This window comes from Brienomyrus brachyistius, chromosome 7, assembly GCF_023856365.1.
Source record: "Brienomyrus brachyistius isolate T26 chromosome 7, BBRACH_0.4, whole genome shotgun sequence".
Lineage (NCBI taxonomy): Eukaryota > Metazoa > Chordata > Actinopteri > Osteoglossiformes > Mormyridae > Brienomyrus > Brienomyrus brachyistius.
The window spans coordinates 24,867,268-24,894,201 of record NC_064539.1 but is presented as its reverse complement, the minus strand read 5'-3'; the positions used below and the strand labels follow the sequence as shown (position 1 = coordinate 24,894,201).

The 26,934-nt window shown below is 49.2% G+C and overlaps 1 protein-coding gene across 10 annotated transcripts in view; it reads right to left on the bottom strand.

Moving 5' to 3' along the window:
- Nucleotides 1–1,797: 1,797 nt before the first annotated feature.
- The window catches only part of cita (citron rho-interacting serine/threonine kinase a), a 50,463-nt gene continuing 25,326 nt past the window's right edge, over nucleotides 1,798–26,934 (bottom strand). For 2 of the 10 annotated variants that reach the window (XM_049019240.1, XM_049019239.1), the window contains 37 exons: nucleotides 23,782–23,952; nucleotides 23,575–23,628; nucleotides 23,185–23,238; nucleotides 21,909–22,049; nucleotides 21,212–21,337; nucleotides 20,415–20,510; nucleotides 19,642–19,758; nucleotides 19,121–19,230; nucleotides 17,091–17,265; nucleotides 16,508–16,705; nucleotides 16,196–16,249; nucleotides 15,914–16,111; nucleotides 15,498–15,691; nucleotides 15,281–15,416; nucleotides 15,056–15,160; nucleotides 14,660–14,800; nucleotides 13,304–13,411; nucleotides 13,019–13,205; nucleotides 12,094–12,261; nucleotides 11,820–11,843; nucleotides 10,855–10,992; nucleotides 10,479–10,665; nucleotides 9,886–9,977; nucleotides 9,502–9,606; nucleotides 8,399–8,568; nucleotides 7,990–8,034; nucleotides 7,089–7,169; nucleotides 6,777–6,912; nucleotides 5,981–6,120; nucleotides 5,775–5,867; nucleotides 5,403–5,511; nucleotides 5,014–5,142; nucleotides 4,794–4,874; nucleotides 4,642–4,720; nucleotides 4,313–4,486; nucleotides 3,116–3,407; nucleotides 1,798–3,028 (listed from right to left, as the gene is read on the bottom strand). In XM_049019240.1, the coding sequence (XP_048875197.1) occupies nucleotides 3,005–3,028; nucleotides 3,116–3,407; nucleotides 4,313–4,486; nucleotides 4,642–4,720; nucleotides 4,794–4,874; nucleotides 5,014–5,142; nucleotides 5,403–5,511; nucleotides 5,775–5,867; nucleotides 5,981–6,120; nucleotides 6,777–6,912; nucleotides 7,089–7,169; nucleotides 7,990–8,034; nucleotides 8,399–8,568; nucleotides 9,502–9,606; nucleotides 9,886–9,977; nucleotides 10,479–10,665; nucleotides 10,855–10,992; nucleotides 11,820–11,843; nucleotides 12,094–12,261; nucleotides 13,019–13,205; nucleotides 13,304–13,411; nucleotides 14,660–14,800; nucleotides 15,056–15,160; nucleotides 15,281–15,416; nucleotides 15,498–15,691; nucleotides 15,914–16,111; nucleotides 16,196–16,249; nucleotides 16,508–16,705; nucleotides 17,091–17,265; nucleotides 19,121–19,230; nucleotides 19,642–19,758; nucleotides 20,415–20,510; nucleotides 21,212–21,337; nucleotides 21,909–22,049; nucleotides 23,185–23,238; nucleotides 23,575–23,628; nucleotides 23,782–23,952 (4,632 nt within the window). In that variant the 3' untranslated portion in view covers nucleotides 1,798–3,004. The remainder of the gene's footprint in view (nucleotides 3,029–3,115; nucleotides 3,408–4,312; nucleotides 4,487–4,641; nucleotides 4,721–4,793; nucleotides 4,875–5,013; nucleotides 5,143–5,402; nucleotides 5,512–5,774; nucleotides 5,868–5,980; nucleotides 6,121–6,776; nucleotides 6,913–7,088; nucleotides 7,170–7,989; nucleotides 8,035–8,398; nucleotides 8,569–9,501; nucleotides 9,607–9,885; nucleotides 9,978–10,478; nucleotides 10,666–10,854; nucleotides 10,993–11,819; nucleotides 11,844–12,093; nucleotides 12,262–13,018; nucleotides 13,206–13,303; nucleotides 13,412–14,659; nucleotides 14,801–15,055; nucleotides 15,161–15,280; nucleotides 15,417–15,497; nucleotides 15,692–15,913; nucleotides 16,112–16,195; nucleotides 16,250–16,507; nucleotides 16,706–17,090; nucleotides 17,266–19,120; nucleotides 19,231–19,641; nucleotides 19,759–20,414; nucleotides 20,511–21,211; nucleotides 21,338–21,908; nucleotides 22,050–23,184; nucleotides 23,239–23,574; nucleotides 23,629–23,781; nucleotides 23,953–26,934) is intronic. The other 8 variants (XM_049019242.1, XM_049019243.1, XM_049019244.1 and 5 more) reach the window with 8 other exon arrangements.

The window sequence follows — 26,934 nt, the reverse complement described above, 5'->3', positions numbered from 1 at the left end:
CAATATCATGGGGGTCTTGAGTCTGTGGACACAAGACAGGGAAAGGCTCAGTGTGGGGTGTCAGCCCATCGCAGGGCTCTCGGGCAACACGCATTCATTTTAGCATATTTTTCGCCTGTGAGGAGAGAGAGGAGGAAACCGCACACGCGTGGTGCCATGGTCGCGACTCGAACCCGGTCCCAGGGGTGCAAGGCAGCACTGCTGTCCTGATTTAGCAAACAAATTCAAATTTTCGAAGGTTATAATATGTATTTTGTATGTCTACAGTTGTTAGTGTCCTGAGAATATAAAATGGTGCCTCTCTCCCTAATCCTTGGTTCATGTTCTTATCCACTTAAAGTCTTAGTTAAATTTTATATTCATAAAGCTTAACCATCTTAGAAATTGTCACTGAAATCAGAATAATGCATTTCATACATATTGATGGACATTCATGCCACAACATTCTAAAGTTTCTTTTTTGAAAGATAAAAGCCTCCAATAAACTAAATATTACAAATTAAGTTATACGTATCCATCTGTTTGGCTTAAAATGAAATAAACCTGGGACCTGTATCATAAAGCAGCGTTTGGTAACCCCAGGTTAAATGGACTTTATCTTCGTTCACTTATATTTATCCCAGGCTTAAATCTTAAATCCGACAATTATCAGGCCAGAAATTCTGCTTCGTAATACATGCCCCCAGGTAACATCCACCTCTAACTATATGTTTTGATTTCAGCTCTGAACTCTGGGATTCTGTGCAACGCTACAAGCAGGAAGGAATAATTTAGGTTTCTGTTAAAATTGTATGAGCATATTTTTTTTTTGTTTTCGGTAACGAAATACAACATGCATTATGATTTTAAATTTAACGCGAGAGTATTACGCGATAAATTTCTCCGCCCTAATGTACATACTTATTTCATGACTTTGTCTGAGCCTCTCTGTGCAGCTGCCTAGTTTGCCTATGGCTGGATCCAGCCCTTTCTATACATGTTGTAAATTACAGCACTTGATTACCCTGCAAACAAAAAATAAAAGAAATAACGTTTGCCTCGTCTTCTGACGTGTAGGCGTAGGTGTTGTGTCCTCCCATCTCATAAATCTTTAATGACAAACCTGGATGGGTTAAAATACGAAATACGGGTAACTGTACATTTCATTATTACATTTTGTTTGCACTGAATGTACTGTACAAATAACTGGATGGGTTGTTATTCCGCATAGCCGAAAGAGAAACGAGAGGTAATTAAAAACGACGTAAAATCTATTATCCGCTAATTAGCGCACTGGATAAAATATACGAAGGGGGGGGGGTAGTGGTGCGGACGATAGAACTTACTGATCCGGGTGGATCGGTCGGCTAGATTTATTCAGGAGAGGTCAAGGGTAGCAACGGAGATGTACCACTAGTTAGTGAGGAAGCTTGACTTCGGTGTTCCCCACCACCTCTGTCGCGTAGCTGTTCATGTCCGGCACCGCAGGGGGCGCCAGGAGCATCCGGACGTGAAGGTAAATTGGCTTGCAAGTCGGCATCTTGTCAAGTTACCCGTAACAAGCTCGAATAACATTGGAAAAATATTTTAGTAAAATGGCTATGTATAGCCACTGATATATGCATTGTCACATTTAATAATTTGCTGTCCTAAAGTATATTCTCAATCCCCTGTGTAAAAGACCTATTTCCATAGAGCCACCCAACACGCTGGGTATGCGAGCAGCGGACATCTGGCGTCAGCATAGGATACTGGATTTCACGAAAAGTATCGATCATTAAATCATTAGTGCAATGCAAAAGAATTGACACCGGCACATTTAATTCAGTGGGTTTAATGTAAGTGTACAATTTTGTATATATATTTATACTTATAAAAATCTACTGGGATAGCCGATTCCTTTGTCAGCATTATTTGGACATCGACAAGTATCAAGTAATTTTAATTAATGCACAATATAGAAGCAGTGAACAGAGTAGAGAAAATGGGACCGAAATGAAGGGATTAAATGAACATGTTATTTATCACGCATGCGTGCTATTGCGACTTCACGTGTTTCTCGTCACATCTTTTTTTAAAATCTAATGCACTGAAGTCTTACAATAAACGGAAGCAGTAATAGTGTAAATAAACCCTGAGGGTTACCAGACGACAGAGTTTACGGCACAGAACAAAAAGAACAGGATTATCTGTAACCGAAGCGGCAAAAGTCGTCAAAGCAGCTGAAGGCATTTGCGTTGCAATGGACGGCTGTCCGTGCACTTCTTGTCATTAGTTATGTTCCGCCAACACTTAATTTTAATGATTTAAACACGAGGAAGCTTACAGCAGTATAAAGTGACTGAATTTAGTGATGTTTATGAAATGTGTAACAACTTAATATCTGTTACAAAAAATGTCAGACAAATGGCATGGTCATGACGAAAGCAGAGGAAATGTCATTTCGTACAATAGTATTTTTTTCTCCTTCCCCCTTTAAATGGGACAGCAATCTGAAAGGACACGTATGAAAGTTTTCATTTTAACAAAAATAGACATGGCTTCACCAGCCTAATATTCCCTTTTTTCTATAAAAGCTAGTTAGTTTATTTACAGGTACTACAAAGACCGCTCTCGTCCAAGCACAGGCCAGGCTGACTGCGGCACGCACGTGCACAGAGTGTGAAATGCGCATGAGTGAACGTCCTTCATACGTCATGGGCAGATGGCAGCCAAATAATATCATGGAGAAAGATGCGTGTGCTTTAATCATCGTGTTTGGAGCCTGAAGGAGTGTGACGCAGATATGAATCGCACTGGATCGGTGCTGCTACTCATGTAAGCCAAGTAAAATGTGTCTGACCCAGTTCTTCGAAAATCCTGTAAACTGTTTGTACTCGACACAGTGACTTTTGTTTTTGTAATAATCTTAAAAACCACGTTCGCACCAGTCGCAGAGGCGGCCTGTATGTATGCATCCTGAGCCATCTTTGTACAGATCCTGTGACAGTGCAACGTTGTCTCTTCCTGGGGCGGGAGGCTGTGCTCAGACGGAGGACTGGTCCCACACCTGCAAAGAGGGGGACAGGTGGTCAGATGCGGGGAAGAGCTGCAGCACGCCGGTGATTCGCCATAATTGCGGAGGAGCCCCAGCCACCTTGTTGACGGGCGTTAGCGGCGTGCGCACGGAGCCCGTGTGGAGACGCGGCCGCTCCTCAAAGCTGCGGCCTGGCGAGCGTTCCCTGCGACTCTCCAGCACGCGGCCCGGCGACTTGTCCCACTCCAGCGGCCGCGCCGGGGACTTCTCCCGCCGGAACTCGGTGCGGCCCTCGCGGTAGCGGTGCGGCGTGCTGGGCTCGCGCTGCGGCCCCTCCTGCAACCCGGGGCCCGACGCCAGCCGCTTGGAGATGTGCTCGTTATAGGAGGGGGGGCCGCGCTTGTTGGGGCTGCTGTGGAAACAAGGCTGTCAGCTTCAGCTGCTCGTCCAGGATGAACCTAATAAACAAAAGGGCTTATCCTTCTCCGCTGCTTGGCCGCACGAACCAGGTACTCTGTCTGCTAAGTGTGTTTTAACGTCTGATTTGATAAGCTGTCGCCACTCCATGAGACAGCAGCAATCCACAGCTGATATAAGGTCACCTTGCAGACTGTGACTGACTGACAGTGTGCACACGAACACAGCCAGCAGGGCTGCTCTTCTTCCCCCCGCTTTCTGGGCCTGGGGCCAGTGCTCTTGTAGGTCACTAACCATATGCTAAATGTATATTTTCCCAGCAGTGCTGATGCATGACGGGCTGGAATGCGAGCCGTCATCCTGGGCTGGGACCCAGGAAGGGACAGACTCTTTCTTCCAGGGAATTAACGTTAAAGACACAAGAAGCATTTGCTGCAGAGGTCAGGCCACTAAACCCAAAGAATGAGCTTTATTCAAAAACCAATCCATGAGCCGGCAGCAGCAGATGGCAGCAGTGAGCTGCTCAGTCTCACCACACTTTGGGCCGATGAGTCACTTAGTAAAATTTAGCTTCCTTTATTCAGATTCAAGGCTAATAAAATATTGCCATATTTTGAAATGTTATCCAGCGTTACTCTGGTTTACTACATATGAAAAAGGCACTCCTCTTCCTGCAAAGAACAGGTCGCATAATTACCACACAAAGCCCCATTTAATAACCCGCAGCCATGAACGTGCTCTGGCAGAGATGCCCAAACACACGTGACTTTACTCAAAAATGCCTGATTCTTATCGGAAATCTTATCGTGGTAAGTGCCACGTCATCTCTGCAGACTCGGCGTTGGAGCATCTCTATCCAGGCTGGCGCCGAGACCTTTGTGGCCCCCGCCAGGGGCTCACCTGCGGCTGGAGCTGCTACGCTGCAGGTCCCCGGACTCGCGTGCCAGGTTGCCCTTGCAGCATATGACCCTCAGCTTGTTCTGGTAGGAGGAAGCCAGGTAGATGGCCCCCGAGGAGATGGCCGGGCCCAGGTAGCGTGGGCTGGGGATGTCCAGGTGAGCGTGAGCTGCGGAGCTGGACAGGCAGAGCGTAAGTGAGCCTTAGCGCTGGGCAGCTGCGGGGTTACACTGTGCGCATCATCGCCACCAGTTTTCTCCCGCCTTTGCGGTCTGTTATCATGCGCGTCAGCAATCTGCTGTCAGCTTTAATGGCGCAAATATCAGTCGTACCCAAGAGAGGCATGCTGGCGAATCTCAATGACGTCCAGGGAGTTGAAGTACGTCACGAACAGGTACGGCTCCCTGTAGGCTGTGACGGGAGATGACGGCGTTAAGAATCTGCGTGTGTCAGCAGGAAGGCCGGCGGTGTTAACCTCACTCACCGAAGGAAAGAGGCAAGCGGCTCCACTTGATGTCCTCGGTGCGGCTCCTGCGTCCGTACGCATCCACGAAGACGCCGAACTCTGAGCCAGGAGACAAGGAGGGAGCGTCAGCGCTGCACTCACGCGCACCGCTCTGAAGTCACTGGGGAGTCATCGTTCAGATTCTCCTTAACAGAAATCTGACGGCTCCCCGATGCTAAGCGGCGAGAATGAGGCCCACCGTGGAAGCAGAGCAGAAACTCGTCCTTCTGTGGGACGCTGTTGACCTGCAGGATGGAGATGGGGAAGCTGTGGGAGGAGGCGGCGAAGACGGCCGAAGCCAGCGACACGTCGTTCTTGTCCAGGAACTCTGCGAAGGAGAGAATGACGAGCGGCTCCTCATATATGTAACCTGCGACTGCTCTGTTGTCATGGAGACACCTCCACGGTGGGTAAACACTGTTCAGAATCACCAAATGACAGGGTGCTATTTATTAGTTAGGAATGAATCACTTACACTTATGACAGCCTTGAGAGAGGAGCCACTAGCAACCAGATAAACATCAATATTGTGCCTGAGAGTGAGAAGAGAGCTGGCCCCCCCCCGCCCCCCCGCCCGCCGTAACGTACCCTCCAGCACGTACTGCTTCATCTCAATCTCGTAAAACTTATTGGTGCCGATGATGATGCTGTATCCGGTGAAGTGGATGCAGCTGCACGGCTCAGAGGTTTCAATCTCCTGTGGGGGGGGGGGGGGGGGGGGGGGGGCAGCATGCTGAGTCGGCATTGTGGGGCCCGTACCAGCCGCCCCCTCTGTCCCAGCAGGTAAAAACGAACCTCCACATATAAGGGCACCAGTAAAACGACCCTGAAATTACTCATATCTGTGTGTGGACTTCGTTAGCTGTGTCGTATCCTGTTTTATTGGCGACCGTATTCAGGTCGGGACAGGAATGGGCAGCGCGGACCCTCCTCTCTACCCCCTGCCAGCGCCGATCTCACCTTCCTGATGCAGAACTTGCCGAGGCTCTCGTTGTAGCGCAGGATGGTGATCTTGTTAGGCATGGCGGCGCAGATGCACGGCCCGTTCTCGATCTGCGGGCCGCAGCAGAACGTGTCAGAGCTGCTACCACTGTTCCCAGAACGTCGTGGTTCTGGATGCTACAAGGAGTGTCTGTTAGATAAACGGGGGGGACAGAGCTGCTCACCCAGCCAGCAGCGAAGAGATGGCAGCCCTTCACCGTCTCGAAGATGTAGGGTGAGAGTTCAGGCTGGGCGGGCAGGTGGGCCTGGGACAGGGACTGCTTTACCTTTTTGATGTCCACCAGACACAAGGCGCGCTCGGGCCCTGCGCCGCGAAACAAGAAAGACCCGGTAAGGCTGATTGGGGGCACTGTGTGCCCATGACTGGAAGGTCGCCAGTTCAAATCCCATGGATGGCAGATTGATCGGACCCCAAGCTTCATCCTCACCTGTCTCACAGGAGAGCAAGATGGGACATGCAAACACTGAATCTTTATTGTACTTGCTTCTTGTACAATGACTATAAAGACGTCTGTTCTATTCCGGGAGCAAAAACCACATAACAATTACCCGTCTCCTACCAGCTAGCTGGCATTTAACTGTTATGGTTAGGAGAGCAGTATGAATGGTGAGCGGTGCTGCACAGTGGAACCCTGTGCTTGTGATCAGAAGGTTGCGTGTTCAAATCCCGTGGCCAGCAGTGTGATTCCTCCGAGCAAGACCCTTAAGCCCCAATTATTCCAGGGGGACTGGACACTATCTGACTCTGCTCTGCCACCCGCAAGCTTGCTGTCACCTGTATGTGCCTGTATCTCAAATGGAGAGCAAGATAAATACTATCGTTCTATTTATTCAGTCCCCGTGAATAATATGCGGTGTTTCATGCTTGATTTCCATGCTGGCAGCTTGAGGCACTGGAGCGGCCCGGACCGCTGCCCCCTACGCCCCGCGGCTGAGGCGGGTCGGCGCCACATCGCTGACCTGTGATCATCAGCAGCTTGTCCAGCTCCCTCAGGATGTGGATCTGAAAGACGGAGCCCAGGCCCGGGATGTGGGTCAGGGAGTTCTTGATGACGTTCAGGGCGTACAGACCCTCTTCAGAACCCACCAGCACCACCTACGTGGGGGTGGGGGGGAGACAAAGAGCACTGTACTTTTACCTACTAGTGAATAGAGGGTTATTCAAAGCACTATTAATGTGAGGTCTTTGTGCCGTCTGGAGTGGATGTGACGTGTGAGAGGTGCTCCACTGGCACGCCTGCAGGGATGCTGTGCTCAGCGTGGCCATCGCACCTGGTCTGTCAGGGGCAGTGTGCAGTTGATATCCAGGCGGTCGTCGCCCTCCAGCTTCAGCAGAGAGTTACCCAGCAGTTTCTGGAGGAGGGGGACACGCACAAAGGGTTGGGGTCCACGCAGAGACACATGCTGCGCTCCTTTCATTTCACACCTCTGTCCCGTAGACGTGAACCTCAAAGTATGAGTTTCTTCTGCCGGTACAGGAGCTCTTGGTCTGCTGCTCTGTGTGTGTGTGTGTGTGTGTGTGTGTGTCGCCAATTCCATGGGGTTAGACGACTCACTCATCAGAAAACCTCCGATAGCTGCTGAAGCCTAGTAATGACTATTACTATGTGCTACACAGTGGTTTTGATAAAGGAAAGTGCTCACAGCACAGCCCTGTAGAACACTGCAGATCTGGCAAAAAACATTAGTTTGTGCCCCCCCCCCCCATCCATTCCCAGGATGTCCAGAACAGTTCTAATGGCTTGGATGAGAGTGGCCTGATGCACAGCAGTGCCGCTGACATGGCAACAGCAGAGACGAGGCGGCCGCATCATGTGACATGGGCAGGCAGGCGAGGCGGGGGGATGCTGTTCAGAGGGCGGCCTGCAGCTGCCAAGTTTGGCAGGAAGGGGAGGGAGATGATGGGAGCCGTGGAAGGCCATGCCGTGTGACCTCAGCGAGGCGGACGGGGCGCCGGCAGATGTGCACCGGACACCGTCTCCATGAGGGTGGATCCCGGCTGTCGGGTGTGTGTGTGTGTGTGTGTGTGTGTGTGTGTGTGTGTGTGTGTGTGTGTGTGTGTGTGTATACGCATGACTGCAGGAGCATCAGCCTGAGCTTTGGCACTTTCAGTAGGGGGTGGCGCTGGCAGACATGTGACCCAGGCAGCAGGCAGCCTTGCGTCGGTCTTTACCTGGACCAGTGGGGAAAGAATCTTCTGCCTTTTGGAAGCTGCGGCCTACAGTGTGAACATAGCAAAACCCGATGGGATGGGAGTCACAGAGAATGGGGGAGGAGGAAAGAAAGCAACAGAGGAGACCATGGAGATGCACAGAGCAAAGGAAGGGATAGAGAGGAAGAAAATGAAAGAGAGATAGACAGAACTGTCAGTTAGACGGACAGTAAAAAGCCCCTATTCCATAATGGATATAGGAGGGATCGCGGAGGCAGGCCGGTATGCCCTCTGTGTATTAATAAGACAGGATTCAGTCATTAAGAGCCGAAGACGGCAGTAACAGCAAAGAGGGCTGGAGAGTCAGCGGGAGGCACATGCAGAGCTCGCTGTGCCTGAGTCCCGTCAGGCTTCACAGACATCTACTCACAGCGTCTGCCTCCGCCTTCTCGCGCGAGCTCCGCCCCCCTGCCACCACCGACTCCAGCACGGCCACCCAGCGCTGCTTGTCAGGGAAGCTGGGAGCCATGAAGTAGAGGGCCTGTCCCGGCCAGCAGGTGGTGTTGGGATGGGACTCCAGCTTCAGCACGTAGGGGATGTCTGCGGACAGGGGTAAGCGGGACCCAGGCCGGTCACGGTAATGACAATATCGCACCACATATGGACAAAACCTCGATAACTTTTCTATAAACTGAAATAAAATGGTACTAAGATAAACACTGCAAACGAGAACTACAAATGCTTCCAAAAACCAAAGGAAATTAGTTCCTGTTACTGTTTTTCAGTCCTATTTAACTAAAGTAATGATTTGTTTTTCTTTGGGCCTCTTGTGCAGTGAACTTGAAGCATAGAACCAGCCGACAGCAGTACACTGCGACACTCGGCAGTGACCAGCAAAGTCCTACAACTTTCTATCCCTAGAAACAAAATGAGTAAAACCTAAAATATATAACAAAATATATTTACATTTTTAAAAGCTAATGAAACCACACCTAAAACTAAACCAGATTTCAAATGAAAATAAAAGTAGAAAAACTACTAAACTAAAACAATAACATGCAGTAACATACACAGGTGTATGGTGTCGCAGAACAAACGTATTTTATTTTAGTTCAAGTAGCCTAAATTCCTGTAGCGAATAATCCATATAAATGACAGTGTTCTGCCATTTTTGCTGCCTTTGTGGAATTTGCTTCCATAGGAGAAATTTTCGATTATACCTGTCGGATTTTGCTACTTTGCCAATATATGCTACCTATAGTTTTGAATGCACGTTTGTATAAGAATTTATACAATAATTTTTTTGGTTGTGTGGCTATTACTCATACTTAGTATATTTACATTCCAATATCTGAATATTCTTGAGAATTAAAAATTCATTGCTCTCTGAAAAGCTGTACTTGCATCATTGTGATATTATCATTGTACCAGTTGCATACAATTATCTTACAATGACAATATCACCATTTATTGTAAGTATTACTGCAGCAATATATCATCCAAGAAAAGTAGTTCTGGTCTGGCGGGACCCACCGGACTTGGCGGTGTTGATGAGCTCGGAGGCCCCCACAGCGCCGTGCACGGTCACCTCCCCGTCCGGGAGGCAGAGCTCGAACTCCTCCTGGGGCGTGACAGAATCTGCACCACATTAGCAGCTACTTTTAGCCATTGGCACAGCTCGGCGGAGGGCTGCCTGGTGAAGGCCGATCGCAGCCACGCCTTACCGAGACACATTCAAAGGGGGAGAAGCTGCAAGTGTGCACTTAAAACTGCAGTTCATTCAGAATAGATACTTTATAGTCAAATGGCTACTTAGAAGCCTTGGCTGTTTCCTCACTGCAATGAGCCTGACCCCGGGGTCAGGGGAGGGGGTTTAATCCCAGGGCGGATGTCGTTATGAACAGCATGAGTAAGAACCTTCTCTGGGCTCCGTCTCGAATATGGCCAGCTTGGTCCCGTCCAGCACCACGTACTTCCTCTCCCAGCCCTGCTGGCCACGCTTCCCATTCCTGTGGGGTGCAGAAGCGCTTGTCAGGGCTACGGCGACTGTGAGAGGGCTCAGAGGAGAACGCGGTCACCATTCAGGCAGCCCCATTACAGAGCAGGCGTAACAAAGGGCGCCCCGTGTAATTAATCACGTTCACTTGTCCTGATCCCTCGGGGGACACCGAGGGCAGGTGGCCCTTCGCTTACACGGTCAGTAGTCACGACCATCTGGTCGGGACGCCGAGGGCAGGGCGCTTTGAGACCGAAACGCAGGGCCTGGCGGTGCTACCAGCGGCACCGGCTGGGGTCTGCCTATGACCCCCCCCAGATCCACAAGAATGTCAGCCGGCGCCTACCATTAGCGGCAGGCCGTCATTCATACTGACGGCCTACAGACAGGCTCGAGTAATCAACCCCGAATGGTGGTGACAGACCGGCTCAGAGGGCTTTGTGTGGTCAGTCAGCATGGTGTTCGGCTCGGCCGGTCGGGTGTAGCGGCACATGGTGGCACACGCACTCCTCACCCGTACCGGGGCTGCTTCATCCAGCCCTCGAGGCGCACGTGCCCGCTGGCCTCCTTCATGAGCATGGCTGGCGAGCTGGCCTTGTCGCGACACAGGGCCTCGGAGAAGTGCATGGCGTACTCAGCGGGCAGGCCGCACGTGGCCGGCAGGCATGGTGAGCACTTGGGGTGACACAGGACGTGGCACTCTGGAGAGGGGGAGGGGAGGACGGCAAGACGGTTAGCTCCGTGACAGCGGGACGGACACTGCTCCCATGGAGGGGGCGGAGATCAGCTTCTACGGGCCAGAGACTCGGTTCCAGAAAACACCCAGGCATGAGGGCAGGTTATGAACACACAAATGAAGGCTATATAAAGGCTAGGTTAGGGGTACGCACCCACGCAGGTGGCTGCCTGCCGGCCGAAGTGCACAGTGTCCAGGCACACGACACACTTGCTGGCCCTCATGTTGAGTCCCACAGTGAAGCGGTGCGGGATGTTGTGGTGCATCCTCTCCTTCACACGGCGGGTGAACTCTGCACACAGCCAATCGGGACAGAGAGACAGCAGGCGTGTCACCCAAGGCCATGCCCCTTACTGCACCCAGCCAATCGGGATACTGAAAGAGTGGGTGTGCCAGCCATGGCCACACCCCTCATACAGCCAAAGTGGGCAGACAGAGAGGACGTCGCTCGGCACTAAACCCGCGCTGGCATCGGCCACTCTGCTGGACGCTTCTCATGTCCAAGATACGTTCATGATTAGTGCACCTGGAGTCTGAACAGAGCAGCACACAACCGACACATTGGCAATGGATGTGCAGAAGCAACAGGGAGAGAGAGTGCAAGCATTCAACTGGAGTGACATTAACGCACAGCAACAATCAGAACAGCAGAGGCTCCAAAGGCAAGACACACAGAACATGAAACTCTCCATTTTTTCATTCCAGGGCAGTTTGATATTGCGATTCTTTTGGGCGGGGGGGGGGGGGGGGGGGGTCCCATGCACATCATGATGCATCGAAGCTGCAATGCTTTCCCACTGCGATGATGCAGCTTAGCTCTCAATGCCACGTCACTGGCTGGGGGGGGGCGAGGGGCATGATGAATGAAAAGACCATGGGGGGGGGGGGGGGCGCGCAGGCGACAGGCAGGCAAACCCGTGCGACGGCTGGACGGGCAAAGAGGGCCATCAAAGTCCAGATTTATCCAGCCTGGCACTTAGATACACAGGCTGGGGACTGAGAACATACACTTAAATCTGGACCTCTGACCCATCTCTAGGGGAAGGTGCGGGCAGGGAAATAGAGGCCATGAGTGGTTATCTGAGGAGCCTTTCTTTGGGGGGGGGGCCGTACACTTACTTTCAAAGGTCACCCTCCTTTTCTCTGTAGAGTGAGAGAGACAAGAGATAAGCGACCTACAGAATAAGAGGCTGGAGAGGAGAGACAGCTGGGAAAGGGGGGCGGCACAGACACACAGGGCACAGGAACATCTCCTTTGTGATGGAGGTGAAGGGACAGTCAGACACGCTTTCCACCCAAAGGAGTCAGTAGCTAACATCGGCTGCACGCTTTTGTTCTCTGCTAAACAAGGTCAGAATGGCAGGGCGTGCTGGAGCCCCGAGCCGCTGCTCACCCTCGGGCGTGGAGATCTCCTTGCGACGGCTGGAGCTGGACGGGGCCAGCAGGCTGCTCGGGTTGGGCTGGTGCTCTGGCGACTTGACGATGGCGGACATGATGATCTGCTGCCGGGCTGTGGCTGGGGTGGAAGGGCCCCCGTGCTCCATGGCCTTGAAGTGGGTTCCTGGAGAAGACAGAGGTCAAAGTCGACACGGGAGCAAAATGGAAGTGAAGGCAGAACTTGGGCGCACAAAATCACTGATACAGGACGCATTGTGCTTCATGAAGACATATCAACTAATTCCCAGTAGATGTACAGGTATTTACTGGTGTAAAGCAGGGACACGCAGGCTGGCCGTCAGGCTGAGCGGCAGAGCACTGACTCAGCTCCTACGACGGGAGGCACACGTGACGCGCTCCCACTGCGTGTTCCACAAACCCAGATCTTCACCCACTCACAGCCCGACTCATTGACTGCATTAAGCCGACAGCGGACCTGTGACTCAGTCATGCTGAACGGATCATCAATCTGGTGATTTCAGTAATCTGCACGGGGGCAGACAGGCAATTAGGCTTCAACAAGCAGGTTTATGCAACACTGTTACTATTTTGGGCATTTATTACTTGTACAGAAGGACTTAGACTAACCTACGCTTGATGCAATAACTACTTATTATATAATGATATAAATACTCCTGTACGTACAGGTATGTAAAAAATGAAAGCTTTCACGTTTTTATTGTCACGTCTGGCCGGGAGCTTGGAGGGAGCAAAAACATGGACTGGCTATGGGTCCCCGAGGACCGGACTGGGAGACACTGCAGTACAGGGTCGCAGGCACCTGTCTGAAGCCTGTCCCAAGGGGCACAGGTGCACCCTGGACAGGATGCCGGTCCATCGCTTACAGCCTGCAATTCAGTCCCCAGAGCCGCGCCCCTCACCCTCCTCCCTCATGGAGCGCAGCTCGATGCGCATCTTCTGCAGCGCCTCCTCCAGCTCGGCACACCGCGAGCGCTCCTTCTCCAGCGCCGCCTTCATGTCGTTATAGGGCATGGGCACCTGGGACACGCCCGCTGCCACGCCCCCAACCGCGCCAACCATGTCCTCCCGCCGACGCCCGAAAATGCCCTGTGGTGGAGGAGACGGGCGTCACCACAGCCCCCATGGCCATCCTGCAGGCACCTGTGTTTCCTCCTCAGAGACACTGTCACAGCCCTGCTCCTTACCTTCTTCTTCTTCGTGGGCTGGTCCATTTTAGCTTGGAGGAAGTCGATGAGCTTGGTCTGCTGGGATATGGTGCCCTCCATCTTCACCTTCTCCTGGGAGTACACCGCCTGGACGTGGAAGGTTCTTAGTGCTCTCTCTAAACGAGAATCCACCAGCTGTGGATCTCGCTCCATGTCTTTAATTGCTCTGTTTTGCGAGCTCTAACGCAGGCTGCAGTACTGCACCGGCAGACTGCACAGGAACAAACACCACGGCCTTGCAGATGATACATCCACTGATAGCACCAGCGCTCATTAATTCAAAACCACACAGCAGCAGGTGAAATAAGCCCATTCTCACAATAGGTCCATCAATAATTCCTGTCCTTTCCTGCAAATAAGTGCAGTGTTTCAGCCTTGTATTTACGTTCCTTGCCGATCCCTAAAACGCACATCTCCTTTGTACTGCCACAATAGCGCAGGGCAAGGCAGGATAAAAAGGCAGTAGGTGGCATTAATTCAAACACACTGTGTGTCTTCCGATTGTAGTGTCAAAACAGCTCGTCTGATGAGAGCCTTCGGAGCAGCGGTGGCTTCCGGGATTTGACAGGCTTTCTCCTCGCTGTGAGGATCACAGCCCGATAATAATGTCAGTAAGCACATTTTTAATGATGGGTTCTGTGCATCTTTTTGAACTGGTGCAGCATCTTGTTAACAGACTATATTCATCTGTAATGACATGTAGCTTTTCAGCACTTTGTCAGGAAAAGTTTTATGGAGGGTGGGGTGGTTGTTTAACCCCCAATCTGCGCTCCTCCAATCCACATGCTCACTCCTCACCCTCCACCACCACAGGTGTGACTGACAGGACACAAAACGACGTCGGCTGATTTCCCAGCATCCTCTGCAGTACGAAGCTCATTAGTTCCCCCGACAGGGGTCTTCAATCGCTGCTGGCCAAGTCACCCAGTCCTAATTCAAACTGATCGGGCCCGAGTGACACTGCCAGAAATGTTATGCTACCGTAAAGGGGGGAAACTTCTCAGGTATGATCAAAAGATTATTCAAAATTATCAAAAAAAATTATCAAAAGATCAAAAACACCAGCATTTCGTACTATGGGCAACCGTTCTTAACTTGAATGTCTGCAACACGTCGGAGCAAAACATACAAAAATTATGCATCCCTGCGGTATCGTACCAGTGAGAGACAGAACCGACCCCGGTATGTGTGGAGAGCTGCTGTTATGCTGAAAGGCTCCAGTTCACCATTGAACACAGAGTAATTTATCCAACGAACATCTGAGTGTGCATGTGCGAACAGGTATACGTGTGAGTAAGTGTGGGCGTGGTGTGTCACGGCGGTGTAAAGGCACACCTGGATACTCTCCAGCTGGTACTCCAGGTCCGTGCGCTCAGTCTTCAGCAGGTCGGTCTGGTCCAGGGCGTCCTGGAGACCTTGAGTCAGGCGGAAGATGTGCGTCTTCTGCAGGTCCATCTGCTGCTGCAGCTTGCTTTGCTGGGGGAAACCGTATTGGTGACAGAACGCATAGGTCACCTTTATCTGGTTCTTATATCGCCTACAGATACTCACTAATGATGTAGTGCGATTGTGTGATGTTATTCTCAAGCTGGGATGCATCTAATTATTACATTAAATCTGATTTTCTATACATTTTTCCTAACAATCCCAGAAACCCCAAAGAGTTAACTTTTGTAATTTATGTGTGAATGCATCTGCGTGCAAGACAATGGGATGCAGAATCCTCCACACCTCATCCATCAGCTTCTGCTTCAGCTCACGCTCTGTCTCCAGCTTCTGCTGCAGACTGCGTGCATTCATCTCCAGCATGGCGTGCTTCTTCTCTAGATCGTTCAGCTGAAGAGAGGTGGCGATACATTGCCGTCAGTGCCCCCTTGTGGCAGGGAAGGGCAGGCAGCGGAACCTCATGAGCTGGCTGCTCTTTCCAAAGGAGAGGGAGAAACGTGGAGGACTCACTGTGTCAGAAAGACTCTCCGCCTTCAACTTCTGCTCCTTCAGGGCCTGCTGCAAGGCTACAATCTCTGCCTTGTGCTCCCTGACCGCCAGCTCCACCGCCTGGCGAGACTCTGAACTGCGCTGGTCTGCACGCAACCTGACTCAGGAAGGCAGGGCAGTTAGCCAAGGCCTACCAGAAGACTGTGCGTGTGTGTGGGGCCCTGCATGTGGAAGCTACCTGTTCTGCTTCTCATTGTCCAGCAGCCGCTGCATATCCCGGGCTCTCCTCTCCGCCAGGCTCTTCTCATCCTCCAGCGCTCCACGCCACGTCTCCCACTGTCGCTCCTTCTCCAGCAGCTCGTCGTTCAGCGTCTCCAGCTCCAGGACCTGCTCCTCCAGCATGGTGCATGTGGTCTTCAGAGTTTCCATGTTCTGAGGAAAGCATGAGGTGGTGAAGTTTTCACAAGGTAACACAGTGGCTGGGTTACCAGCTGATAAACCGAAGCTCTTTATGAATGCTACCATGATCTGAAAGTAGTTAAGATAGACATGTGAATAACTGCATGTTTTATAAATGGAGGTGTGGTGACAGGTGCCTTTCAGGTCACTGGAGTGGGATGTGCGTCTGCGTCTGGTTGTAGAGAGGTGATGTACCTGTTTTTGGTTGTTGAGGTGCATCTCCCGGTCGGCCACCTCCCTGCGCAGTCGGTCCACATCCTGACTCAGCTGCATCCGGTCCTCACTCTCGTCCGAAGCCTCGTCCAGCTGCTTGGAAAGGTAGAAGTTCTGCCGGTTCAGCTCGGCATTCTCCTGGGTCAGCTGGGTCAGCTGCTCCTCCAGCTCAGTGATCACCTGATGCGGAAAGGGATGTCTTGGTGACCCAGAGGTGCTTTTTCAACATGAAGGCCGAACGCAAAAAGGCCAAAAGACACTCACTGAGCAGCTCTCTCTCAGAGCATCAAACTTGCGCTGAATCTCGTCTCTGTGGGCCTGAGAGGGAGAGACAAAGGGGCAGTTAAATGGAACATCTGCTGGGCATATGCCAACCTCCAGGCAGATTCAGGGGCCCTGCACTTTACAGGGGCCACAGTAGGGGCATGGACACCCAGGCAGATTCAGGGGGCCTTGAACTTTACAGGGGCCCCTGAATACCTCAGTTTATATGTATAATTGAGTGGTAATGTCAGTTTGTCAGGGGTCCCAGAATTTGTAGCTACGCCCCTGCTGGGAGCGCACGCTGGCCCTGACCCTGAGCGCCGTGATCTCCTCCTCTGCCTCGGCGGTGGTCTCCTCCAGCTCCGTCTTGGCCTGCTGTAGCTGGCTCTCCAGGGCGTCGCGAGCCGCCTGCAGACCGCTGATCTGGGACTCGCGCTCCTGCAGAGAGAGCGTCAGCTCTGCCACCTGCCGCTTCAGCTCCAACTTCTGCTCCTCGTGCTCCAGGCCCATCTGAGATCACGGCAGAGAGACCGACCGCACAGACCGTTTTCCCTCTTTTACAACCACTCACAATTCTATGAGCATATTACACATATTAACATATCCGGTTATACAAATTAGCGAAAAGCAAATGAGCTGTCACTATAGTTCATGGGCACAGACCCGTGGCCCACAGGCTGACAGCTCGCCCGCTGATAAGAGGCCCAAGCTCTAACCTCTGCCCTCCTCCATGGACCCCGACTGAGCTGACAGCCAGAGCGGATGTCAGGTCAACAGCAAGAACGCTGAACTATTACCATCTCACTCTTCCATTTGCATTTGGCAAAAAGGGCACGGAAAATGCTGCTGGTCAACCATGATGTGCCTCAGCCTGCAGCTCTAATGCCCTCCTCACCTCCCTGAGCCGCGTCTCCAGCTCCAGGAGCCTGCTCTTCTTGGTCTGCTCCTGCTGGCTCATCTTCTCCAGGTGCTCCTCCAGCTTGGCGTTCTGCGCTTCCAGCTTTCCAGCCTGCGACTCCAGGTAGAACTTCTGCTGCCTCAGCTCAGAAATCATCTCCTCCTGGGCTTTCCTGAGGGCCGAGGTGGACGAGCGCACACCGACACTGATAAACCGTCAACGGGCTGTTCCAGGCTGCCGCCCCATTTTCTTTTTCAGGTTGATTTTATACAGGATCCTTCGCAGCATAACTGCTATTCAATCAATAACATTACAGGCTGATTTGATCCAAACGAAGACCAGCATTAAAGACAGATGTGAAGCGGCGAAATGGTACACAATATTGTTACTCATTACCGGGCTTCAAGCCTTATTGGCAAATGAGCAGTGCTGCATTTTTAAATCTCCTCTTCCAATATGGCTTATTTTTTGTATTCCATGTAACTATTCCATGCATATATCATAGCTATAATTATATTGAAATATTAACGTCACTGTACTCCATCCAAGTATATTCACATAGCGCTGCCACAGATTGCTATTCCAGCATTCCTATTAAACCAGCGCTAGCTGTAGCCCTTTTCCCCCCCCGGGATGGTTCACCTGCGGGTCCTCTGCTCATTACCAGGCTTATTATATCATAAGGAAAATAAACCATAAAGTCAAAAACCCAGGACGAAAATGACTTATAGTACAATAAAAGTTTCCATCCATTAAAAAACATTATCCTGTCATAAAGCCACTTAAAAATATTAATAGAATTTCAACATGGCCGCCAGTCGAAATGTGCACAACTTGGGCTGTTCTGCGCACTCGCTGCAGCTTGTGATGCAAGAGGAGCTGCGATCGCAATAAAGCGTAAGTGACGCTGTTGCCAGTAGGAGAAAAATTGTGGGGCATTTTAAGCATTTCTCAAGTTGCGTATCCTCACTTGAAAGATACTGAAATCAAACTGCAAAATTCTTCAAAAATGCTTAAAACGAGATGTGCAAACAACACAGAACAGTATGCAATGCATGTTTCTAACAGCCTAATTAAAGATTTTTTTGGCATACGTTTTTCATTTGTATTTACTAGCTTAAAATACTAATAATATATAAAGCATAAATATATTTATTATATTAAAATACTAAAGTAAGAAAAGCTCATGAATCTGTATCGGTATTGGCAGTTGTGTATCGGGATCGGAACTGAAAAAATGTGGAACGGCCCATCAGTAATATACATATAATTCACGGTATTCGTTGCGTAGTTCTCGGCCAACTGAAGAAAATGACATGAAGGAGGATAAGGGCCAATTCATTCAGTTTTCGCTCATAACCGCCTCATAACACATGGGCTACTGACCCTCTTATTGAAGGACCTCTTAGCCACCAATAACCTGCAGCTAGTCAAATCAGGAGGAAACGAACAGCCAGTGATTTATATCGGTTGTTCTTCAGTGTGAGCTTTGAAAATAGTTTTTGCACAGTAGCTGGGGTATGCAGAATGCTTGTAATACCACGAGAGAAGCAGAATACCACTGCTGTCAGCACAAATACCTCCAGAGTCTGTGTTTGTTTATCCATCGAGGTAAAACTTTTAGAAATCAGTTTGTGTTTTGTTAGCATCTCATGACTGCCAGGATGCAAACCAGACCGTGTTTGTGAATGCAGTGCAAGTTGTGTAGGTGTTTTTAAGCATTCTGGGATGGTCCTATTTTCGTGATATCTTTTACATAGGGAGCGCATGGGAAGATTACATCATAAATTGTTCCAGCCCCTGATGGGCTCCTCACTCACCACCTCCAATAGTTGGGTACACAAAGCTGACAGACAAATCACCATAACTGCTTCACTTCCCTGCTACTCGGCATATTGTGCAAACAACAAAGCGTTTACTGAATCCTGTGAATGCTCGGTTTTGACTACAGTGATTCTTCCTCAAGAATTAGAATTGATTTCTAGAGGCATTTGACAGGACGAGGGAAGAGGTCATGTGACACTCACATATTCTTCTGCGTGTAGATGCTACTATTGGCTGCCAGCTTGTTCGCCTCGGACAGCTCAGCGATCCTCTGCTCCAGGTTCTTCATCTTGGAGTCCATGGCGTTGATGGTCTGATTGGGGAGGGCACCAATGGGAAACAGTCTAAGGTGTGAACATGTTAAGCCATCTAATAAACTTGACTTTGTTGTGTAAGTGACTCACATAACCCCCATTTATTTTTCAATTAATTAATGTTGGTTTTATTAGCCAGGGTGAGTGGGGAGCTGACATGATATAAAAAATGCTCAAAAGTGCCCCATGTTGTGAGTTATCTTCTGCTGGCCTAATTGGTCTGGACTTTGGCCGTCAAAGTAACTGCAGTGCAGATCAGTCAGCCTCAACTTCAGTCATCAAGCTCATTTAATGTCGAGGCTGTGGATATCATACAATGATGACAGGAAGCTGACATCTTCCAAAAAGCCTGGTCTAAAACGTCCTCTGTGGACGTCCTCAGGCAGAGGAGGAGACGGCCAAGGCCTCACCGCTTTCTGCTCACTGAGGAGCTTGCATTTCTCCCGGGCCTCCTCTTCGTGTTTCACCCTTTTGGACTCCAGAACCTCCTTTTCAGCCATGTCAGCCTTCATTTGTGCCTCTAGAACCTAAAGAGAACCGATCATTCTATGTCACAACAAAACAACGATGTACTCCGGCGCAGGCCTGCGTGGGCCTGACCCACAGGAAATGACCTGCAATGGACCATTCCAATTTCCCATCATGCACTTCCTACATTCCTCTATTCCTGGCCAGTTTATCTATCCTTGCTTCATGGACTATTTAGTTGATTAAAGATCAAGCATTTATAATAATCTTCATAAATCAGCATCATCGTGCTCATCCTCATCCTTTTTATACTTTTGAAGAGAGATCATTCAGACTAAATACAAACTGAAGTGCAACGCATGTGTCCCTGCTACAATATTACTTTTTACAGTATGATTATGTGGTATTGGTGGCACTCTTTGAATTACAGGTATAAGAAGATGCTGGGCACTACAGCTTAATATATCTTCAGGAGGTGACTTAATGAATTTGTCCTTTGGAACAACATTAAGTCTGTCCTTTGGAACAACACTGTAACTGCTTAATAAAATTCATACATAAAGAGACTACAATGCTTATTTTTTTATTACTACACGGTTAGAAGGCATACAAACAGCCTGTGCGTGAGAGGAGGCGGGGTGTAGGAGGGAAAGCGTGGCGGAAGACGCATTATGGTAGTGGGGGGGCAGGGTCTTTGGCTGAAGCAGCCCCTCACCTTGATTTTGTCCTCGTATAGTCTCTCCTTCTGCAGCAGGTGGGCCTCCATCCTCTGCGCGGTAGCCTGCGTCTCCCTCAGATTCTCCTCCAGCTCCTGTGGAGATGAATAGAAGGCGAAAGGCGACTCAGGCGGGTGGAATATGCCGGCGTGGGCGGGACCGGGCCGGAGGACAGGGCGCGCCGGGCACTCTGACTTTCTGAAGCACGGCTGGCCGGCGTGATGTCAGGGGGGCTGAGACCCTGAGGGCTGGACCAGGACGCTCACAGGAGCAGCGTGTGAGGACAGGGTCTCGGGCGAGAAACCACAAGCAAAACACGGCAGCAAGCTTACAGACCTGCTAGCATTTCAGTTCCAAAGTATGACGGGTTACTTCGCTGCTCCGAATAAGTAAACAAATAAACGGACAAATAAAACTGGCGTCAGGAGAGAAACCTGGTATAAAAAAAAAAATGGGAGCATTGGCAGCTTATGTGGGAGAAACAATGGAGGGGTGGCGGGAGTCTCAGGGGGGGCGGGGGTCTCGGGGGGGCGGGAGTCTCGGGGGGGGCGGGGGTCTCGGGGGGGCGGGGGTCTCGGGGGGGCGGGGGTCTCGGGGGGGGCGGGGGTCTCGGGGGGGGCGGGGGTCTCGGGGGGGCGGGGGTCTCGGGGGGGGCGGGAGTCTCGGGGTGGCGGGAGTCTCGGGGGGGCGGGGGTCTCGGGGTGGCGGGGGTCTCGGGGGGGCGGGAGTCTCGGGGTGGCGGGAGTCTCGGGGGGGCGGGAGTCTCGGGGGGGCGGGGTTATCCATGACCTCTCACCAGGATCTTATCTGCCATCTGCTGTATCTGCTGGGACTTGGTCTGGATGTCATCCTTCAGCTTGTTTTCCCTCCTCTCCACCATCTCCAGCCTCTTCACCTGGTTCTCCAGGGTCTTCTTGCCCTCCTGTGCACACACACAGATGCATGACAGACTGCTGTAAACACGATTTTGTTTGTTAATGAATGCTGGTGTCCCATGAAAATATGCACTGTAGCCTGGCTTTGCACCTGGTTTTTTCCTAGTTTCCATATAAGGCTTTAAGATGTAATTAGTTTTACACTCAGGAGTTACTCTCACCAAATGGGATATTCACTAACACTGTGACACAGTGGCAGGTCACTAACGCAGGCAGAGAGCACATTAGGCGTGTGTTAATATAACACTTTTACACAGTACAGTCTGTTCTGATAACACATTTATAAAAGCCTTGATTTGAGATTCATTTTCCTACTCAGAAACCCATAAATGTCAAATTAATTCTGGATAATGTATCTTTTTATTTAATGAAAAAAGCAACCAGCAGGCAGATTACTTAAGCAAGCTTTAAAAATTGCATAAACTTTTTAAGTCTTTCATCATTAGCTTTCATAGAACAAGAAAATAATAATGTGGAAAGACTCTCTGCCTGAATCGAGAGGAAGACTGTGGGATGTGGCAGGTGGCAGGTGTCAGGCCGGAGCGGCCGGCGGCGTACCTCAGTCTCCCGGAGACGCCTGCGTAAGGTGTCAGTGGAGTCGCCCTTACTGCGCAGCCTCTCCAGCTCACGCTCCAGCCGCTCCTTGGCCTGTCGGATGTTCTGCAGGAGGTCTGTAGCCTCAGTGCTGGCCTTCACAGCCTGCAGAGGTGCAGGGAACCCAGGAATACCACAACCAAACCTCATTCACAAAATCCCAACTAGAGCTGTGCAATTCATCGAATTTGAATAGCAATTACAATTATGAAAAAAAAAATTATCGCGATAAAAGATCTTTGTATCTCGTATTGCAATAATGCCCTAAAGCACAGCGGTCGAAAAAGCAGGACGGGTTCTTTTGGTCAACAAAACAGGTAAACACACATGAGTTATTTGGAATCATTTTGGATTCAACAAATCGGACCAAAAACAATAGCAAATAATTTGCAGAATGTTTCAAAGCTGTGACTGCATCACAAGGCAACACAACCAACTTATTTATCCACTTAATGCTAAATCATAAAGTGGTCTGTGACCACACAATGCATGAACAAAAAACTCATCAAGCTCATAAACCCGTACTGCAACGCAGTTACCCGTTAAGGACGCCCTCTATAATGCAACCGCGTATCCGTCAAGTTCTCAAAAACACCTAGATATAATGGATGCCATCACATACTATTTAGCAAAAGAGAGGATCTTCAACACAGCTGAAAATATCACCTCTTGCCACTGTGCATCACTGAAGCCAGATCATGTAAACAGACCAGTTTTTCTTCCTAAAAATCCTTGAGCACTTTTTATATCGGTTGACTGAGCAGTTGACTCTAACATGTATAGCTGGGGAAAAAAATCAAGTTCAGTGTTTTTGAACCTTTGAGAATGGTTCATCTCAGTATAATTTATGTATATATTTTTATTATTTTGGTTTCAATTCAATTTCAATGTACGTGTATAAGTTTCATTATTAAGATTCAATAAATACATTGTTTCTGCTGTCAAGAATAATCGTGGTAAATAATCAGGATCTCAATATTGGTCAGAATAATCGTGATTATGATTTTTGCCATAATCGAGCAGCTCTAATCCCAACTCAAGATTGCTATTCACTTTCCCGCCTTTTCTGTCACTCTTCATATCATTATTACGTTTTGCAAAACTTTAACTATGCTTCAGTCATATTCAAGAGAGGTTTATTGGTCACACACATAGTTATATACGAATAACATGTAGTGAAACATGATTTGACTAGACCATTCTAAGTGAGGGCTACATTTAGCCAGCAGGAGTGAGTTACCTTGGTCAGCTTGTCCTGGAGCTCCAGAATCTTTGCTTGTTGCTCTGCATTGGTCTGGAAGGCATGGCAGCATTTACCAGCACAAGGAAAATATAGTTTGTTCCAGGAAACACAGATTATGTTACCCAAAAACTGCTAAACAATAAATGCTTAAAGCTTTCTCATTTTGATATAAGACGACTTATTTCTAAGAGCAAAATGCAGCATAGTACAGTACAGTATGACTGTAACTAACACCAATAAAGATCGAACACAAATGAAGGAATACTAATATGAGGCGGTGATGAAGTCATAAAAGGCAGTGGTGCCTGGAGAGGGAGTCTGGAGAGTGGTGTCAGGTGCATGCTAACGCTAAGGCTGCTATGAATGCCAGGCGACAGCAGCACTCACCTTCTCCAGCTTGATGAGGAGCTCCTCCACCTCCACCTTGCCCTGTTCTTTGGCCTGGAGGGCACAGGAGCAATCAGAAGGTGAACACACAGCTCATGTACGCACAGAGCCCGCTGCCTGTCTTTCTTCTGTCACCTAGAAGCCAAACATGCTATTTCTTCTTGTACCCCTAAGTAAACACAGGACTGGCGCCCTGGCGGGACGCACCTTCTGGATCCTCAGCTGGTACTCTGCAGCCTTCCTCTTCAGCTCTTCGCTGGTCTGACGGGATTCCCTCAGCTCCGCCTCATACAGGTCGCTACGGCGACGGGCAGAGGAGAGGTCCTCCTCCAGCTGCCGGATTGTCACCTGCATCTCCTCCAGTTGGGCATGGTATTCCTGTGGGACAGAGTGACATAATAAGGGAACCCAACTGACAGCAAAATATCCTTTAAATAAAAGCTACTGAGTGTTTTTAAAACTGAACATCTGGGGCTGTTGATGGTTATCACAGAAAAAAAATTCATGTCACATGATGGTTACATAAGTTTGAAGACGAAAAAAAATAATTTGTAAAACACCACTATTACAATCGGAAAGGTTTAGTATCAATCTGTGACCATTTACTTGCATACGTGGAGTTCAAATCCCATTCATTGTGAAAGGGATTCCAAGTTCAGGCCAACAGCCAGGTGCCTGGCAGCGTGTCTCCCGAGAGTGTTGATGCAGCCGAGGCGGTGAACACAGCCCACTTGTTATATCCCTTTAATGAGCTTTAAGCTAATGGAGAGAGTGACAAACCCCGACCCTCAAATATGACAAGTCATATAGCACCATCAAAAGGGATGGAGTCATGGTTGGATTCATAATTCATGAGCTTGTTTTTTATTTTAAACCATAATGATTCAGTGCTGAAAAAATGTCAGAGTAAACAGTCCGTGAAGCTTGTTAAATACTTATTTCTGAAGATACTTATGAAAAACAGGAATATTCGGTGCACGAGAAATTAGTCAAAGATTACTTCAAAATTGCTATATTTATACCAAGGACCACAAAATGGTTGCGAATTAATCCTCGATGAAAACAAGTTTAAACAGATATTTAGTGTTTTTAAGAGAAACTAAGACACAGATTTATTTAGATGCCTGGGATGTTAACTGTTTAAGTTACTAATATTAATCATCTTAGGAATAAACTCAAACACACAAGTTGGCCTGTGGCAAGAGGGGGGGCTGGGCCGGGCTCACAAATGGGGGCCATTAATCACTGTCTTCCACACAAAAAAACACTTTGACCACAGATGAAGCCAGCCTCAGGGTGAAGGGGGGGGAAGGGGGCTACAGAATAGAGGAGAGAAGGACAGAGTAGATCAAAGGACAAACTGATAATGGAAGAGAAGCAGAGAGAAAGGTGGAAGTGCAAAGATCTCAATAAAAATCTAGAGGTACGTTTTCAGGGCTCCCTTTGAACACCCCTGACATAGGATGCCCACATCTGTAGGAAACTCAGCATTTATTTGTAACGTGAAAGACACATATTAGCGGCATTGAGGATAAGGCTAAATTCTCCATACTTAGCGATGCTAAATATACAAAGGCACCAGGTGTATAATAAGACTGCTATGTGCAAGACTAAACTCTTTTACTGTATAACACAGGGGGAGGCCAGCTACCACAAAGGTCCCTACCGTATTACATATTTTTTAATGGAGATGGACAACACTGTAGTCTTTTTAGAGAACCAGAAACAATCCATTTGATTGTGATATTTGCAGTCCCAGGATTCAAGGAAAAAAAAAAAAAAACAACAGTGAGGTACTAAAGCCATTTTAACAACAATCACAAAGAAATCATACAAATTACCTGATCTGACACCATCCAGCCATTTTAAAATGCATTTTTAATACAAGGGTCCTTCAGACGGACTAACAGTGGTGCAATCAGCAGATGATTCTAAGGCAGAGAACTTCCTGAGTGAGGGAGTCTGCAGGCTTTTAGATGATTAAGACTCATGGATCTTTGGCAGAGTTCAGCAAGGAATATCTGCAACCCAAATGTGTCCGTCAGGACCGCCTTGGCCCCCGCAGCAATTGTACTGTGAGCTGTCCATTATCACCTCTACTGCCATAGATGAGGCACAAAGCAATAAAAAAACTGCTATTAGAGGCCAAGCGTGTGTGGATTTAAAGAGAGGAGTCTGTGACATGGCCGCCCGCGGGCAGATGGAGGATGGTATAAGCTCACCATGCGGTGTCAGGGATGATTAAAGGGGATCTACAGATATTATGGGCAAAGTCAAAAAAATGTCATAGACAATTAAGATTTAATAGCAAACTGCTCCTTTTCAACATGAAGCCTCCCGTCTTAGGTCTGAGCTCCCTGCCGCCCCACAATCCCTTGCCTGCCAGCAGAACAGCAGGAAGTGATGCATATGACAAGCCTAGTGGCAATCTGGCTTCTGTGGTGGGATGAAAAGCTCCTCCCGGCTGATGGCTGCGCAGGTGAGACGTGACAGTGAAATGAACCCCCCCACCCCCCCCACCAGCCCCGTTTAACCAATAACAAAATAACAGATCCGTCTGACAACTGCAGCAGATGTCTGGAACAAGTCGAAAATCACCGCACCATCTTTCAGAAGTACATTCCCTGCCTACCACCAAATAAAAAAAAAAAAAACTATTCCTTAGTGCTTACTAAAAGTGCTGTGGCATATTTCACTGTTATATTTGGACTTGCATCTGATTGAGTATATCAGATTTAGAAATCCATCATCATTTCATGAAATAGGTTACTTCCTTACGATAACAGGATGCAAATAGGGACGGACATAATAAGCTGGATCGATGAAATGAAGTAACACGTCACACAGCAGGATAGGTTCAGCGAGCCGCTCTCTGACTCCCTCGACAATTCTGCCATGTGTTCAACACATGAAGGGCACAGGGAGCAGCGACCCTGCTGCTTGTGTGAGAGAAGGAACAGGAGAGAGGACAGGACTGGAATTTTTAATAAACCAATAAAAAAAAATGACCAGGAACTATGAAGAACCTACCCACAGAAAGTCACAAAACCTCCAAGCCCAATCCACGCCATCTGGCAATATGCATTAGGCTATTCAAGCGCCCAGTGTCTCCTCATTTTAATACAGCTGTATTGATCCAGAAGAACAGCATCCAAAGTCATACTCCAAGCCAAGGAGCCCTACTGAGCTCACCTCGACCAAAGGCGTAATGCTGAACAGCAACAAGCCGCAGCACAGGCTTTCTGAAGGACAAACTAATTACAGGGTCAATATGGTTGGTTTTGGCAATGTGGAGAGACAGTCCTGTTATTTTTTTATGGAAGGGAAGCAGGTGTTGGAGGGAATGATGCATTATCCTGG